The sequence below is a fragment of the Dendrobates tinctorius genome, unplaced genomic scaffold (assembly GCF_039654945.1).
Source record: "Dendrobates tinctorius isolate UK_male_01 unplaced genomic scaffold, ASM3965494v1 ptg000086l, whole genome shotgun sequence".
Taxonomy (NCBI): domain Eukaryota; kingdom Metazoa; phylum Chordata; class Amphibia; order Anura; family Dendrobatidae; genus Dendrobates; species Dendrobates tinctorius.
In genome coordinates this window covers 32,488,567-32,505,144 of record NW_027361754.1, presented here as the reverse complement: position 1 = coordinate 32,505,144, position 16,578 = coordinate 32,488,567, and the positions used below count along the sequence as shown (strand labels likewise).

The 16,578-nt window shown below is 40.4% G+C and overlaps 1 protein-coding gene across 3 annotated transcripts in view; it reads right to left on the bottom strand.

Moving 5' to 3' along the window:
* The window catches only part of ZBTB16 (zinc finger and BTB domain containing 16), a 149,923-nt gene that overhangs the window by 37,316 nt on the left and 96,029 nt on the right, over positions 1-16,578 (bottom strand). For all 3 annotated transcript variants that reach the window (XM_073585292.1, XM_073585291.1, XM_073585290.1), the window contains one exon: positions 9,780-9,866. In XM_073585292.1, the coding sequence (XP_073441393.1) occupies positions 9,780-9,866 (87 nt within the window). The remainder of the gene's footprint in view (positions 1-9,779; positions 9,867-16,578) is intronic.

Sequence of the window (16,578 nt, the reverse complement as noted above, 5' to 3'; positions counted from 1 at the left end):
CAATTGAGTTCCATTAAAAAGTTTGAGCTGTTTTCCTACTATATAGCCTGTGTGTTGTAGCTTCTATTGCTGGCTGAAGAGTGAGATCACTAAGAATCAGTCAGCCCGCTTATGATGGTCTGATGGGGAGGTTATAACCCTGTCATCTTTTTTTTTTTTGACCTCCTATCAGCTGATGGATGACCACAGACCACATCAAAATTGAAATGTGCAAGAAGAAAAAAGCCTGGAAAAACCAAATGGTGCAAATTTTTGAAAGAAACCCAAAAATGGCAAAAATGATGTTGGTCCCACAATACAAAAAAAGTTGAACATCCCACTTAAGTAGCATCTTGCAATACAATAATTTGGTTTGAAGGTTATGAAGTATTAGCTATGTGATATTTAGTATATCGAATTCCAACTTTCATAGGATAAGACCACATGGGGTGGCTATGGTATGGATTATTCTACAGAAAATCCAAAGTTTTACAGTAGTAGCAAAGTAGATGAGGTGTTACCAAATTTCATTCATTCACTGTAGAAAAACTGACTTATGCGCTGCACCAAAATTGAACTACAGTGCAGATTTTCCATTGCAATTATGTCCCATGTGAATGCACCCCACAACAATTCAGTCATCTAAATTCTGATTAGAAGGAAAAAAATATAACGCATTCTTACAAAATATTACTTGCTTACCGCCCTTTTGCTATGAAACGAGTTATAAATGTGTGATCGGGATTGGAAACATGACAACAATAACAAGATGAGTCAGAAAAGAGTAGTCTCTTCAGCCCCTTAAATAAGGCAATAACACATTCTCAGGCGGTATCCTTGTGCTAGACTGGATTTAATTTATTCCTGAGGCCATCTGGCCAGCGTAAGCACAAAGACCTGTCCCTTGTGAATGAGGGGCCATATTTGTCACACCCCCTTCACCCTGACCTCACTGTCCCTGGTCTTTTCAACCAAGGACAAGCCAAGGTTCATTCTTTTTCCTCTATCCATTGTCTGCATCCCCAATGGGTTCCAAAGAGAGGGGCCGCCACTAACAATCGTTCTAAGGACGTCCCCATGGACGGCTGAATGAAGAGTGTGACAGCGAGTCGTTAAAGCCTTTGACACTGGAGGGGCTGCCATCCTACTGTAACAAACATATTTAACCTTCATGACTTCTGAAGGGTTAAAAGGGGCAAAGCTTCCTATGGAGTCTACCTAGAAGACGGCATTGCGTAGAATCCCCAATATCCCACCAAGCTACCCATAGAAACGAGTCCAGTTATAGTAGACACATGAGGCACAAAGACAGAGGTGCATGTGAATTCCCTCAAGACCATTGATCTTGATTGTTATACTAGTGATTGAAGCTTAAAAACATGAAATATAGGGTTCATGTTGTCATCTGAGAGGTTTCTTTAGGTGCAGGGAAGCAGCCACCTGTAGTTGCAACCTTAATTTGTTTCATCTCCTGTTGTGCCAGTCTGTCCAATGAAAATTATGTCTTTTGTCACTCTATAAGTAAAGAAATTGCCAATGGTTTTGAGATGAAGCACCAAACAAGGACACAACTCTTCCCGATCAAGGTAGAGATAAGAAGTGTTCCCTCTTTATGCACATCTGGTACTTTTTGGGCCATAATGGTTCCAATTTCCACGTATTGTATAGAAATATGTATGCATGCCAAGAGTGTAGACAGTGCCAATAAGGTATCTAATGTAATATTTAGCAATTTTCCCGGTGTGACGATTTTTTGAGTTCTTGCAGTGTTGGCACTTGCACACGTTTTTGCAATCTGTCTGTAGGCTACATGTACTAAAATTCAGAAATAAAAAATAAGGTTATTCCAGAGGTAAAAGTGCTTGTATTGTATAGCATAGCGGTTCAGCATTTAGAAGAACACTCTTAAACTATAGGTGTTAGGGATTCTTCTGCCAGTGGTAGCACATTCCAGAGAACTTGTGCAGCACAAGAAAAGGAAACATGGTAGCTCAGTGGTTAGCACTGTTTTGCAGCGCTGGGGTTCCTGGGTTCAAATTCCACCAAGGACAACATCTGCAAGGAGTTGGTATGCTCTCGTCATGTTTGCATGGGTTTCCTCCAGGTTCCTACATTCCAAAGACATATTGATAGGGAATTTAGATTGTGAGCCCCAATGGGGACAGAAATGATCATGTCTGTAAAGCGTTGTGGATTATGATGGCGCTATACAAGCAAATAAAAAAAAAAAAGGCTGGACTATGGAAGATGTTTGTTCTTGACTGTGTGCAGAATGTAGTGTATGAGTAGGGTGGTAGATATGAGGGATGCATTGCAGGGCTATGTGGAGGACTTTGAAAGTGAGAGTGGTAAGTTTAAATCATATTCTATGGAGGATGGACAACAGTGCAATGGCTGGCACTGGATGAGTCAGAGTAAGAGTAGTAATAGAAAACAGTTACAATAGTTTGTAAAGGGAAGGGGAGAATTTACTGAAAGACAAATTAGTAGAGAGTTACAATAAAGATAAGAATGAATCAAAGCTGCGGCAAAGGCCATCATACAAGTTAGACTAACACCGTCCGAACCTGCAAATATCAGCGGGTTTGACCGACAATCTAACATGTATAGTGTCCTCCCAACATTCCCGGATAGATGATGGGGAACTGATAAGGATCCAGCATGTCCAATTTTGGAGGAGTCTAGGCTCAACTCTCTTGAAGAGAATACACGAGTGCTTGGCAGAGCAAGTGCTCCTGTATATAGCAGATAGTAAGCCATTTGTGTATGGGGATCTCAAGAGGTTTTAATAGCCTTTTTCACAGTAAGAGAAGGAGGGTTCTTGAGAGGTTTGAGGTGCCAGTGTCATGCCCAAGTGAATAAATCTAAGGAGCAATGGACAGATTGGGTTTAACAGAACCCAAAGATAGTGAGCCTACTGCCCATGAGTTACGTAGTGCAGCACAATGAAATGGAACTGTCAGGTTTAGTTAGGCATCCAAATTTGTCACACGGTCATTCAGCTGAGCTTCACTAATACACTTACAACTCATTGTGAAAATAGGTAGGACACTTCCCGACACGGGCAGACATACCACTGGTGCAACCTGTTCGGTCACACAAGAGTCCAAGAGGTCCTCACAGGGGCCTCCTTGGCCATTACCACCTCCAAAGCAGCAGGAATTGTGCATTGCGATGAATTTTTGGACAGTAAAGGGCCCACATATTGTTCTGTCACAGGCGCCCTTTTCAGTCTACGTCTACCAATGAGTTTTTCGATGAGTGTTCAGTGTATTGTGTGCAAACCTTTACAGTCACTATATGCAATATTCGGCATATCACTTGTGTCGCTAAAGCAAAATGGTCTTCTTATGGAGGATATGTGCCATTTGGCTAAGATCTCTACTCCATTTGGCTACAGCCAACAATTTTGGTGACCTTTTTCTAAAAGGGACGAGTAAGGTTTTGCCTGCCCTCACAATCCACTAAATCAGATCCTTTTATTGTGTTGGTACTGGTCTCATAGTTCCTGGACTAATTTTATTTACTCTGAACATCTAATGGAGACCATTCAAAATCAGCAAGTAAACTTGCCATATCGTCCACCCATAATAGCGTTGATGCATTTCCTAGCATCTCCAGCCAAACACAGCCGTAGATGAGGATTGTAAACAAGATTTCCCCCTGGAGCTTTAAAAAGGAGGGAAGAGGGAATATCCCCTTCTGTTCCCTCTCACTTCCTCGTTTTGTAGAGAAAAATAAGTGTGGGATAAAGACGAAGGGAGGGGGAGCTTTGTGTCTGCATACTGATCAGACCCTCCAGATACAAAGAAACAGGTCTTTAGGTCAAGGCAAGAGATGACCCTGTGACTGGACAAAGCTTAGAATCAATCCGAAGGCTTTTAAAAGAACTATTTTGGAAAATCGGTGTGAAAAAAGTAGGTTGCTATGGAAAGATCAATAGTTTTGGCATTTTATGTAGCGCACTATTCTCCCACCAAAAAAAAAAAATCAAAAAAAAAAAAAACTACGGGAACAGATTGAATGAAAATTGATCAAACAAAAGGAGGGCAGCCTATATATAGGTAGTAAGACATCCGCTACACAATAAATAACAGTGACAAGAATTCTCCGACAATTTCAGCTTTCGTCAATGAGAAAAGTTCCGACATCAAGCATGGGCCAGGATTATATATTAAATAAGTTTTATAATGAAAAGGTCCATGTGATGGTCACTACAGAAGGCGTTAATGTTAAATATTACAGAGGCAAAATAACAGGGAAAACCTGCCCCCCCATAATGGTGTTGCTTTTGTGAACTAGAGGGGAAATGTCAATTCTAGCAAATTGGTAATTCCCGACTAATCGCATAGTCATGGGAAAGTATGTTGGGTTGGTGGTGGGGATTACAAATGGAGCAAGGAGGTACGGTAAGCGCTAAAAACACAAAGTTACATACAGAAGTCGATCAATTCAGGAAGGCCATTTCAATTTCTGTGGCTGGTAATTGTTAGGGTGGACCTGGTATGATTCACACTGGAGGCGGCCATCCTAATAGAATGAGTTGGTAATGCAATGTATCTGGTTACCATAAATGTGACAACATTTATTGTAGTTGCATATCGTTCTATTTTCTTTCCTACTTTGATAATCATGGTGATAATTAGGTTGTGAGAAGGGAAGAGATTCAGCAAATCATATAACACAGAACGCCTAAAGAGATTTCCTACATTCGTAAATTAGCTCTCCTCTGGAAGGAAGAAAAGGCTCTCATATTAGCCAAACATTTAGCTTTCCTTCAGAAAGAAAAATAAAATAAAATCTCATTACAGCCAATATGCATAGTTTTCCCCAATGCCTAAAAGTCAGTCTCCATACATCATCTGAATCTCTTCACTGAGAAATAGAAACCCCAGAAATGTCCAGAAGTAATGGAGACCAGTGAAGCACGAGGAACAAGCTGATCATCAAAAATGTTGAATATGGGAAGACACCAAGGTGTGAACAGGTAGACATAAATGGGGTCGTGTGGTAGAGAAAAAAAAACAAAATACTTCCATGTGCTTTATTATGGCATTTAGACATCCATGCCAAATCGGTCCAACTGTGGTCCACCAATGCACGGACCGGTGGCTGCACTCCCGACCAGAGCATATGTTTCTATGAAGCGGTCACACTTGGGGGTCAGGAGACCTTCGGTCTGTCCGTGCATTGGGCGGTCCGATATTAGATCTATGTGCACTGGCGCTTGAATGAACCTTAAGGGGTTCTTGTTAAGGATCTCCATTAATTAGCTCAAAATTACATTTTTTTTTATTTTAGTTTTTGTATATTTTCCCGTTTTCATTGCAGCATTCTGTGCTGACAAAGTGCAACTTTTAGCTACTGTAGTTCAAGTTTTCAAAAGTCTATAAAACTCTGTAAAAAGAAAATAACCAAATGGGTATATCCACCACCCTAAATGCACAAGAACTGTGGCTCAGCTTGCATAATAAGTCTGACTCATGTCATGTACTGTTTTTTGGCAAATTTTAGACACATTTTATAGCTTTTAAGTATCAGGGAAAGTTAAGGTGGCTAAAGTGTGGCAAACTTACAAAATTGTGCCAAAACTTTGATGCAAAGTATTGGTAAATAAATGGGAAAACGTCCTATACAGGTTTTTGCTCCAGTGTGTAAAAGTATCATGATGTAGGGGCAGAGATCCGGATTCCAACAATGAATTAGTTACTGGGCTGCTTACAGCAGTTTGGATAAATTCCCTGTTTTCTCTGCTCCAGATCTACCAGTGATCTGAATACTGAGCTCTGTATAACCCCGGCCCACACCACCGATTGGAAGCTGTGCACACCATGCATAGGCACAAAGCTGCCAATCAGTAATGGGGGTGGGTTAATTCAGAGCTCTTTAATATGGAGGACTATAAGGAAACAGGTCAACAAGTACTCTAGAGATAACCTCCTGGTGATAAAACAGTGATTGTATCAAAACTACAGCCAGCAAGTGAGTAGTACAACAGTAAAGGGGGTTTTACATACAGCAATATCGTTAAAGCGTCAACAATTTTGTGACGCAGCAGCGATATTGCTAGTGATATCGCTATGTGTGATACTTACCTCCGACCGGCTCCCCCGCTGTCTGTCGCTGATCGCGCGAGATCGTGCAGCTCCATTTCTCGTCGGGCGCTTCCTGCTGGCGCCGACGGGAGGACGTTAGGATCGCCGCATCTGAAAAGTAAGTAACGACCGCTGTATCGCTGCTGCATCGCTGTGAGATCTGCCTGTGTGGCAGCTCACTAGCGACCATTTAGCGATGCACCAGCGATCCTGACGAGGTCGTATCGTGGTCGGGATCGCTGGTGCATCGCTAAACGTAAAGGGGCCTTAAGTGACATTGCTGAAATCAGGGTCTTTGTCTCTACATCATGTTGCTCACTGATTAGGTGGCAAAAATCTGGTGAAAGATTGCCTTTAAATATGCAAAATAAAAGTCAAAGAGCAACACTTAAAATGTGTAGCAAAACGCACTGAACAATAAAAAAACAAAAAAGGATTGTAAGTAAATGAATCCTGACATAGACCGCCGCTTCCCCATGGATTATTTAGGTTATAACCCGTCACTAGGACCAGTCCACTCTATTTTGAGATGTTGCATAGAAACCTGGTGGCTCCTGATGAAACCACAAGCTGCTAAAGTCAGACACTGGCGCATCAAGGTCATGGGTAGGGAACGGCACAGCTTAATGCGGGATTCTGGAGGAGTCTGTTTAACCATTACAAGTAAGAAAAGACTTTCAAAAAGTAAAAGATGACGAGGACGTGCTGAGCCAAAAATATCAACATTAGGGTTGGTGGCCCATCACTGATATCATATTCATGTCAGCTAGTATGTCAATGGAGCCATTGAGTTAGAATTCTTTATGAGATAGTACCAGAGACCTAGATTTTTATACTCTTGTTCTCTCTCACCACTATAGGCTTCATAGGCCTGGTTTCATTTTGAAATGATAAAATGTACTTATGAAAAAAAATATGAAGGTTCTTAGCGCATAAATTGGTCAATTCATGTATGCCCATCAACCATGACAAGGTGACCTCCCTCTGATGGGTACCTATCCTACTAAACATGCCTAAGCCTACAATTTAAATAACCAGATAGGAACCTACTGTTTAGTAGGATAGGACTCAGAGGGAGGTCACCTTGTTGTGGTTGATGGGCATACATGAATTGGCGATTTATGCTTTAAGAACCTTCATTTTTTTGTAAGTACATTTTATTAACGACACTGCAGTTTAGATCTCATGTATTCAGTGACTGCATATATCTTGGCCCTTCCAGAGTGCTGCAGCTTTGTTTTTTTGTATGTTATGCAGTCATTGCAGCTTGCATCTGTTCACATGATATGGAGGTGATGGTCAGGTTTTTTTTTTTAACGATTAAATATATATTTTTCTTTTTTTTTTTTTTATGAAACCCAATGGGTAACAAACCTTTGGAGGTGTACATTTGATGCCCATGTCCCTAGCTTAAGTCATAATATACTAACAATTACAGTTTATGCAGTAAAGATAATTAACAGACATTTACGTTATTGTACCGGAGTGAAGTCAATGCAAATGATGGCGGTTTATAGGTGCCATATATCAGCCTTGATCAATATTCTGAAAGTCAGACCAATGAAAGTAATGGCTGCTGGGAGTCTATTAGTTACGGGACATTGGTGCTTTCTTGGACCTTTACTTAAAACAAGCCTGAAGGTGATTTTTAATTCTTTCAATCATCCCGAACCTGTACTACATTCATGTGCCCTGGGTTTTATCGACTGTTCTATCTCAGCAGTGTAACATTCACTTGGGTTACATGTTGCAACTGCATTTAAAAGAAACAATAAAACTAATAATCGGGAAGAAAATAGCTTTTGCATAAGTCATATAAAAATCGGAATGATGAAATTGCATTTTAGGTTTCTTGCAAATATTGCTCCCCTTCCTATTTGCACATATATTTTGCTTGGGAGAACGTGTGTTTCCAGTCTCGAATCAGTTCTACAACTTCAGCTTTGGCACACTGCTCTGCAGGTTACCAATACTGCCACCTAGAGTCCGACCAGGATGACGCCTGGGTAGATGAATGCCGAGCGGTCAGCCAATTGCTATCATGTTATTTATGCAAGAATATGTGCCAGACACGATCTCGCTCGGGAAAATTACAGCTGGAATTTTTTTTTTTTTTTTAATTTTTTCTGTCACGGCAGAATTCAACTAATGTGAAGTAGCAGCTTAAACTTATACAATCCGAGACAGACAGTCATAAGCCAGATCCCTATAGCGTTAATCAGCCGATTGTAAAAAAAAAAAAAAAAAAGGAGTACACTAAGCCATGATTGGCAACTGGTCATTCAGGTAATGCCCAGGTGCCCATCGGCAGCATTAAATGACATTGCTATATCTAGCGTTAATATGTAATTGTGCAAACATGATAAGCCATTTCACCCACGTATGATATTGGTGAGATTAAAAAGGTAATCCGTCATCAGATTTATGCTTCCTCTTCAAAGGACAATGATTATAATAAAGTCTTTTCCAGTAAATAAGTAGAAAAAATGTGGGCAATGGTGCTCACCTGGTCGGGTTGTGTGCTCACAACCGCTAAAAAGGCTTAGGATGCTACAGATCCATGGTTATGGAAATATCAAGGACTGGAATCAAATGGGTTAATTCTGCTCTGCCGGCGGAAAAGTGGAGTCAGGAATGCGGTTAATTGGTCAGCGCATTTTGAATTATCAAACTTCATCAGGTCAATGTCCTAATGAAGAAGTTTGATACTTTGTGATGGCGTTGACCAATAAACTGCATTCCTGATGACTCTTCACTTTACAAAAAGTTGAAAACCTAAAAGTCACCCACAGTGGCCAACTTTATTAAAAAAAATAAAAAAATAAGACTTAAAATCAACTAAATAGTAAATGCATAAATTGAGAGAACAATATGGCGCAAAAAGACAAATTAAGAACAGGTGCAAATGCAATAATGAATGCAGCCAAAGATGAGGGAAAATGTATCCGCACTGGTTCCCTTTAATGCTTAATGTAATGTATGGGAGAACTGTTCAAATGGCCACTAAAGATGAGCAAATCTGTCCAAATTCGTTTTAGGCAGAGTCACTTGAATCGGCCGGGAGAGAGTCTCAAACTTTGGTCCAAATTGAATATGACCTAAAAAGATATTTATTAATGATTTTGGGACTGGAGAGACCTCAGAGTATAATGAACAGATGAGTAAGAAGAGTTAAAAAAAAGTAATAAAAATATTATGCTCACTTGTCCTCTAGTCGCCTCAGTTCTTTTTCGGCACTGACTAGATCGGCACTAAGTCGCATGTGACTTTGTGCGGAGTATCTGGACCAAAGAATGATCTGAAGCTAGTAGATGACCGGTCAGGGAGGTGCGGTGGCAGCACAGGTGAGGGGCAAACAGGACGGGAGAGTAAAGTATTTTATTATCCACACCTCAAAGAATCCAGCAAAATGATGCTCGGTCGGCTGCCTTATTGCCGCATTCATGCAAAATTGAATGTAGAACATCTTATAGGGGAAAATTCTTAATTTTTATTTGTTGTAAATTGTTTCACTCATCTAGAACTGCAATCCTGAGTTTAGATGATGGTACAATTCATTCAACATTACACCTGGAAACTCTTCCATATTATAAGACAAACCCTTTTAAGATTCCAGAACGCAGAGCAAGTCTTCAGTTCCATAGATGTTAGCTGTTTCCAGTCTTTAAATTGGACTAAAGAGTGAACGGCGCGGCTGACACTCACCATTGTGCGTCCTCCGGTGAGCTTCATAGGCATCTTCCTTGGAGAATTGGGCTCCGCACTGCTCACACACAAAAGCTTTTGCTCCAGCTGTTGAGAAAATAAAAACTATTTAACAATCTTTCATCTATTTTTCTAACTGGTCCAAGTTAACTACTGTACCATACGATTCAACCTATGTGAGATGTTGATCATTGGGATGAAGGACACCAGCGCTTGGACCTTACAGAACTCAAAGAAAAATGCATATTAATGAGCGCATCAAGCTCTATGTATCTACTCCTGGGATACTGCCGAGAGCATCAACAGGAGTCCTCATCACTCACCGGCATCTGTCATTCATAAAACATTGCCTACTCCTCAACTCTAAAGGGCACCGCTGTCAATTGTCCTAAACTTGACAGTCTGATCCAAAGATGCAGATGAAATACAAAGCTTTACGCTTGCCCAGATATACCTGGCTCCAAATTAGCTAAGGGTTAGAGAGACATCCTTATGGCAATTTCGGAGAGCCATCCATAACTTCCCAAAAGAAGGAGGAAAGAAAGAAAGAAGAAAAAAAAAAAAAAAAAAAAAAACACTGTTGCAGCTACATGGTTGCAACCAGTCAATTGTAACTGCTTTCAGTTTTCAGAAATTGGGTCACCATCATTAAAAAAAGAAATATTTATAATATTGGTACATGTGAACAGGTAATGTTCAATAAAGAATCAGGTTATACCTGCACATCAAAAAACGTTCCTTCCAACAGAAATATAATATGGTCTGTAATGGGTGTGCTATGGGGGTCTGACTGGCCCATTAGAGTACAAAATAAAACCCTGATGGTCTAAAATAGGTTTTAAAAGGAGGAAGACAAGACAACCCCATTTGGGGCCACTTTCAATTGATATGTCCAAAGCACTATTGTAAAAGTATAACTTTTTTCATAGAAAATAATATCATCATCAATATACTTTTCCCTCTTTCCACTAAAGTCCAATTCTAATCTACTGGTCTGTAAAGCAGTTCCATTAGACTTTACATCAGAGATATGTCCAATGGGTGCAATGATATTACTTACAATGTAATGGGCCCTAGACCAAAAAAAGGCCATGTTTCTACAATGCGGCCATTATAATTTCTCTCCCTTCATAAAAACCGGGTAGAAGGGGAGGAGATAATATAGAGGTACAGAAACAGATTCCAGGGATATGTCACTTATTATGCTGTGTGCTATAGATTCAATACAATAATTGTTTTGTCAGCAGTAGATCACCACTACAGGACTAGGTGTCACATGCAGATCAGTCCAGCTAGTTTGTGTAACCATTCCCCACCACAGAATCATTGTCTCTGCTCCTACATCATGCAGCTCTCAGATTGCATAGCAAGAACCTGCTGACAAATTCCCATTAATTCTAATTGACTTTTTACACTGGCACCCATAGCAAAAAAAAACAACAAAAACCATTTTTACAACCACACCCCCCTCTCAAAAAAACAAAGATATAGGTAATACTAATAATAGTTTTCATATTTGACTCATAAAAATTCCAAAAGGATTTCAAAAATAAACACACTGGCAATTTGCTAACGAGATGTGCATGTTCGGTGTGACTAGGAAGAACATGGTGTTCCAAAACAGTCTTCTGAAAAAAAAAAAATAAAATTAAAATTAAAAATACATCCACCCCAGCCAGTGAGGAGAGAACAATGAGTACAGACAGAGCTTGCTTTATGGCAGCCTCTTTGTACAGTCTTATTTACAGTACTCCTTATCAGTACAGGAACAGCCCCTGCCTGCCAAATTCAAATAGCTAGTACGAAGTGTTCCCTGAGCCGCAATTTTTTTTATATCATTGTCAACAAAACAAGGAGGGGGGGAAAGCTACCAGAGCAGAGAATGAGGGAATACAAGAATAGCTTCAAGGCTACTTTTTTTTTTTTTTTTTTTATATATATATTTTATTTCGTAATTAAAAGCGGCAGGCTGAGACTACATGTTCACAATTTTGAGTGGGTCGCGTGTTTAATTTACGGCAGATACGCAAATGTTAGCTTTTTTTAGAATACGTGGTTCAGACACATTGGGACTAGAGTGAAGGAAAAAGATTTGGAGGACCTTGGTCCAGTTACCATATCAGTAGTCAGAGGCCATCGGACCAGAGCCCTCCAAACCTCTTCCTGCCTCCTGGAATCCCCAGTGCCTTTTCCGATTGCAATGATGATGTTGCACCAAGTTCAAAAAGAGCTAGTTCTGCAGCCATGGACTTCAGATTATATTACTGGACCAGGGTCTTGTGAATCTGTTTGCTCAACTCTAATTAGGACCCATGAATCATTACCACAGATAAAAGAAAATATATATATATATATATATATATATATATATATATATATATATATATATATATATATATATATATATATATATATATATATATATATACCCTATTGACAATATGGAGGTCAAGTGTTCTTCTGGCCACCATTCAGTGCTTTCCTATGGGAAAACCAAAAGCAAAACACAAAACAAATATCCTGGAATAAAAAAGTAAAAAAAATATATTGCAAAAATTGCATGAAGGTAGTAATAATGGTAATAATAAGGGTATTTAGTTAACATAATTTTGATCAAAATAATGTAGAAGCCATCCCGCCACGTCACGGCAACCCTTGTGGGACAGTCCTAACTCTTGTATTTAAAACCTTTCCACTTGTCAAGTGACGTAAATGTGAACAAGGACAGAGGGACTGAACCACCAGTAATAGTATAGGCCAGACAGGATGGATTTTCCAACTCAAACAGGGCGGTCACACCCTTATATGCACAGAATGCACAATGAAACAAATGAGAAACTGGGTCAGAGCAGAAAAAGTAAATTAATGTGCATGCAAAATGTAATTGCATATGAACACATGACCTTTACACAGAGAAAACCAAAAGCAAAAACACAAAACAAATTGCAGGTAATGGAAAGTTTATTATGTAGCATAAATTTTCTTGCAATGGGTCCCTGCGATGGTTGGATGTCTATGGATTGATCTAGGCTGTGCAACTCAGGCGTATATACCTGATAGTAAATCAGTCCCATTATTTTGCAAAATAAAATAAAAAAACCTCTTATTTTACAGGTTGTACACAAAATATACAGGTGAGCATCTCTATGTACAACTACAATATGCTTAAAGGCCCCGTTACACGCTTCAATGTCCCAGTGATCCCTCCAACGATCCGACGTGGATGGGATCGCTGGGACAGTTATCTGATCGCTGGTGAGCTGTCACATAGGCAGACTCACCATCGATCAGGACCAGCGAGCACGCTGGTATCCAGGGTAAACAGCGGGTAACTAAGCGCCGTGTCTCGTGGATTCCCATAACAGACTTTAAAGACAGAGTCGGACATGCGCAGTTTCCTGGACCGAAACATGGACTTGGTTTTAAAACTGACGGGTGCATGGCTCAATGAAATTATGGGTCAGTGGGTTCTCGAAATAGAAGAAAAAAAAATGGGAGCACTAGGACATGTCACCCAGATGTGTGAACGTAACCTAATATACATGCAGAGCAACTGGTCCTCCTTCCGCTAAAGGGCACCTGTGCAGTTGAATCAGCTGCACATTCGGCATCTCCAACCTTGCCTCACGGCTCCCATCTAAACTTAAAATCAGTATGTTTTTGGGGAGTCCAAGACAGCCAAAATACTCTGGAGGAAAACTAAGCAAACATAGTGAGAACAATTAAAGTCCTGTCCTTAGTGGGATCTGAACCCAGGATCTCAGTGCAGTGCCAAATTGCTATTGGTTCACTCAAAAAGAGGCAAAGAACTTCTCAGAGAGGGGATGTTATAGGTGTAAAGAGGGTGAGGCTTAAAATGTGACAAAATGTGCCAAATTGTACCAAAATTTGGGCCCATAAAAGATGACCATAAAATTGCAAAAATCTAAATAAATATGCCTAAAAAGGAGCACAATTCATCATCTTGCATCAGCCGTTTGGTACATTTCATCTTGTATAACTCTGCAAATGTCTAAATATTGTATAGTATTAGCAAATCTGCCCCACTGTGCCTTATAGATTGAAATCAGCTGATAAGTGATCACGACTGGTTCCCAAAAGGAAAGATACCTGTTCTGTACTGTAGGAGCTGCTACAATTTAGAGCATGGTCTTCAGGCTTCATTAAAACAATATATAAATACCTTTGCAACATTTCATACAAATATCACGGCAGAACACTCAGTTTCTGTGTTGCACAACCCAAAGGCTGCAGATACCGGAGCTCCATCTTTCATTCTCGTAGATTTTGTAAAAGCATAATAAAATAGACTCGTTTCAACTTTTTGGAAGCCTGTCAGCGGTAACACTGTCAGACCACAGAATCCAGTCCCGACTTGCTTTCAGCAAAGTAAACATGAAAAAAAAGAAAGGAAACTTCTGTCATCATCCATGGATTAACACAGTAAACCTGCAAGCATTTAGGGCCCTGTTTACTCAAATGACACTGCTCCACTTTTCACAGTGTAGATGTAATTTTAGGGACAAAACTCCAATCAACCTGTGATAACCAAGAACTGGTATCACCTGAAACCCAGGACAATGGATGCATTTTACCTATGCAAATGTAGGTATCAGGTAAATAGGGGGTGCACTCATTTATTGGAAGGCTAGCACCCAATTATAAGTACCCCAGGACCTCAGCAATTACCAGAGTTGGCCTTCCCTATAGCACCGATGGTGAAATTAAGCATTACACGTTTATCATTAAAAATCAATAAACTGTAACGTGTGGACTTGTCGAGACCTCCACATTAACAAAAAAGAGACAACTACCATTGGCACGACAAACTAATATATATTGGTTAGGACAGCCAAAGATGATAATCGTCTGCTTGGGTGACCAAGGATGGTTTTCAACCCCTGTGCCCTATTATGTCAGCACACAGTCTGCTTTCTTTTTGGAGTATATTATTTCAAATGTGGTGCTGAAGAAGGTCATTATCAATACCATGGATAGCAAGAAGAACAAAAATCAATTTGGGAACAAATCAAGCCAGACACGTTATGCGAAGCAAAGATTACCAACCTATTACTTGCCGACTTTGGACACATCATATGAAGGGGGCAAACATTGGAGAAGGACATCATAGTTGAAAGAATAGAAGGAATAAGGTGAAGACAGCAAGGAAGACAGCAACCTGATGACTTGATGCTATCAAGATAATGGAGAAGACCCATGTAGACATACCTAGACTTGCACAAGTTTGCTCTTCCTACAGAGTCCATGGAAGTCGCCATGGCTCGAGACCCAGCCAAGTGGCAATTATTATTATTATTTATTGTTATAGCGCCATTTATTCCATGGCGCTTTACATGTAAGGAGGGGTATACATAATAAAAACAAGTACAATAATGTTAAACAATACAAGTCATAACTGGTATAGGAGGAGAGAGGACCCTGCCCGCGAAGGCTCACAATCTACAAGGGATGGGTGAGAATACAGTAGGCGAGGGTAGAGCTGGTCATGCAGCGGTTTGGTCGATCGGTGGTTACTGCAGGTTATAGGCTTGTCGGAAGAGGTAGGTCTTCAGGCTCTTTTTGAAGGTTTCGATGGTAGGTGAGAGTCTGATATGCTGTGGTAGAGGGTTCCAGAGTAGGGGTGATGCGCAAGAGAAATCTTGTATGCGATTGTGGGAAGAGGAGATCTTGGGAAGGTGAGTAGAGAAGGAGATCTTGTGAGGATCGGAGGTTGCGTGCAGGAAAGTACCGGGAGACGAGGTCACAGATGTATGGAGGAGACAGGTTATGGATGGCTTTGTATGTCATGGTTAGGGTTTTGTACTGGAGTCTCTGGGCAATGGGGAGCCAGTGAAGGGATTGCCAGAGGGGAGAAGCTGGGCAATTAAACAATAAATAATAGCAATAAAAGGAACAGGGTAGATGCAAGTTCTTGGTATCATGATTAGTGGGTGTCCCGGCACAGGCACACTAACCCTACAGTTTTCACATAGCCTGTGGATATGGATAACTAAACTACAGGGTGGGCCATGTATATGGATGCAAATAAATAAAATGGGAATGGTTGGTGATAGCAACTTCCTATCTGTGGCACACATTAGTATATGGGAGGGGTAAAACTTTTCAAGATGGGTGGTAACCATTTTGGAGACGACCATTTTGGATCCAACTTTATTTTTTTTCAATGGGAAGAGGGCCATGTGACACATCAAACGTATTGAGAATTTCACAAGAAAAACGAAGGTGTGCTTGGTTTTAATGTAACTTTATTCTTTCATGAGTTATGTACAAGTTTCTCTTGTTTACAGCAATTGACATGTCACAGAGGTTAACACATGAGGAGTGGATAGAAATTGTGTTGATGTCTGGTGAACGCAGTACCTGGGTCATTGCAGCAGATTTCAATGCAAGACACCCTACGCAAGAAAACGGACACCATTCGCATTTTATTTAGGTGTAGCCAAATAAATGACCCACCCAAAAAAAGTTTGCCTCATCACTGAACATAATGTTCTGTGTAAACTGAGGGTCCCGTTCCAATTTTTGCTTTGCCCATTCTGAACATTCAGCGCACCGATCTGGGTCTTCCTCGTTGAGATGCTGCAGCAGCTGGATTTTGTCAGGGTGCCATTTGTGAGTAGCTAATATCCGCCGAAGGGATGTTCGACGCATGCTCATGAAAGAATAAAGTTACGTTAAAACCAAGCACACCATTGTTTTTCTTGTGAAATTCTCACTAAGTTTGATGCGTCACATGACCCTCTTCCCATTTGAAAAACTAAAGTTGGATCCAAAATGG